The 1,368-nt window shown below is 55.6% G+C and overlaps 1 protein-coding gene across 1 annotated transcript in view; it reads right to left on the reverse strand.

Moving 5' to 3' along the window:
- Positions 1-1,368, reverse strand: part of Myo18b (myosin XVIIIB) — a gene marked incomplete at its 5' end in the record, with an annotated part of 188,809 nt that overhangs the window by 112,460 nt on the left and 74,981 nt on the right. Inside the window, 2 exons of the mRNA XM_055605947.1 lie at positions 324-467; positions 716-844. Coding sequence (XP_055461922.1) covers positions 324-467; positions 716-844 — 273 coding nt within the window. The remainder of the gene's footprint in view (positions 1-323; positions 468-715; positions 845-1,368) is intronic.

A 1,368-nucleotide genomic window follows, 5' to 3' on the forward strand; every position in this document is an offset into this window, starting at 1 on the left:
TGTGTGTGTGTGTGTGTGTGTGTGTGTGTGTGTGTGTGTGTGTGTGTATGCATGTGCACTGCGGGTGGAGGGATGACAAGGGTTTCTCTGAGAGATGCAAAAGCCTCATGACTGAGTTTGGAACAAGCTGCCTGGCCTAAGGGTGATTGGTGCATTTTACCAGCATCCCATGGAGCGGCTGTATTTGGGGGAACACAGTCTCGGTTGGTGGAAGCCTCCAAGCACAGGATGGAGGACTGCTGGGCTGCTGCTCCGGGCCCACCTGAGCGCTGGGTGCGAGCATGAAGGTGGGTGGCTGTCACCACCCAGAGACACGAACCCACCTCCTTGGCTCGAAGCTGCTCCGTGCTAAGAGTGGAACTCAGCAGGGGCCGGAGAGACGCCAGAAGCCCCCACCACGGCCAGTCCCTGACCTCCAGGAACACAGCCAGGTTCTTCTGGATGCACTGTGCAGCCAGCTTACGGATCTGCAGGAGGAAAACGTGGTTGTGCGGGGTTCACCTGCCTGGGAAAGAGGACGGGGAACAAGCAAGATGGAGAAAACAGGGCCACAGCCTCATCTCTATTCCAGGTCACCCATAGCACCGGCCAGTGGGGAGGGGCTCCTCAACAGGAAAAGCTCTTGCTCCAACACTCCTCTGGGGTATCCCTTGGATGGGGTGTCATGAGGGATGCACAGTCATGCACACTCACCCCTGACCCCCATGATCAATACCTTCAGCTTCTTACATTCCTGGCGAGACAGGAAGCCCCTGCACACTGCCTGGAAGAGAGCGATGTTCCGGGACACAAGCTTTTCTCGTTGCCTCTCCAGCCTGGAGACTATGCCCGCCTTGAGAAAAACCTAGGGGCATGGGAGGAAGGTGCAGGTGAGGCCTCTGCCAACCTGGGGTGTCTGAGGGTGTCACTCGGAACCCATCTCTCTTCTCACGATGCAGCAGCCGCTTAAAGAAAGGCTAAAGCACTTCCATGTCTTCCTGTGGCTCCTCTTCCTGCCTCCTGCTCCTGGCTACCCAGCATGCTCTAGGCATCTGTAGTGAGACTGATGCATGCCACCCTGAGGCTTTTACAAGGGCAAAATCTGGGGCCAGAGATGTGGCTCAGTGGGCAGAGTGCTTGCCTAGCATTGCCGGAGTCCTGGAAGCCATCCGTAGGGAATGGTGGCATGTATGGGAATCCCAGCACTACCCAAGTTGGAAAAAGGAGGATTAGAAATTCAGAGTCATCTCTGGCTAGTGGTGAGTTCAAAGCCAGCCTGGGCTACATGAAACAGTGTCTCAAAACAAATCCAAGCAAACAACAACACAAGGAAGGAAGGAAGGAAGGAAGGAAGGAAGGAAGGAAGGAAGGAAGGAAGGAAGGAAGGAA

Source organism: Psammomys obesus, unplaced genomic scaffold (assembly GCF_907164565.1).
Source record: "Psammomys obesus unplaced genomic scaffold, mPsaObe1.curated_primary_1811, whole genome shotgun sequence".
Classification (NCBI taxonomy): Eukaryota; Metazoa; Chordata; class Mammalia; order Rodentia; family Muridae; genus Psammomys; species Psammomys obesus.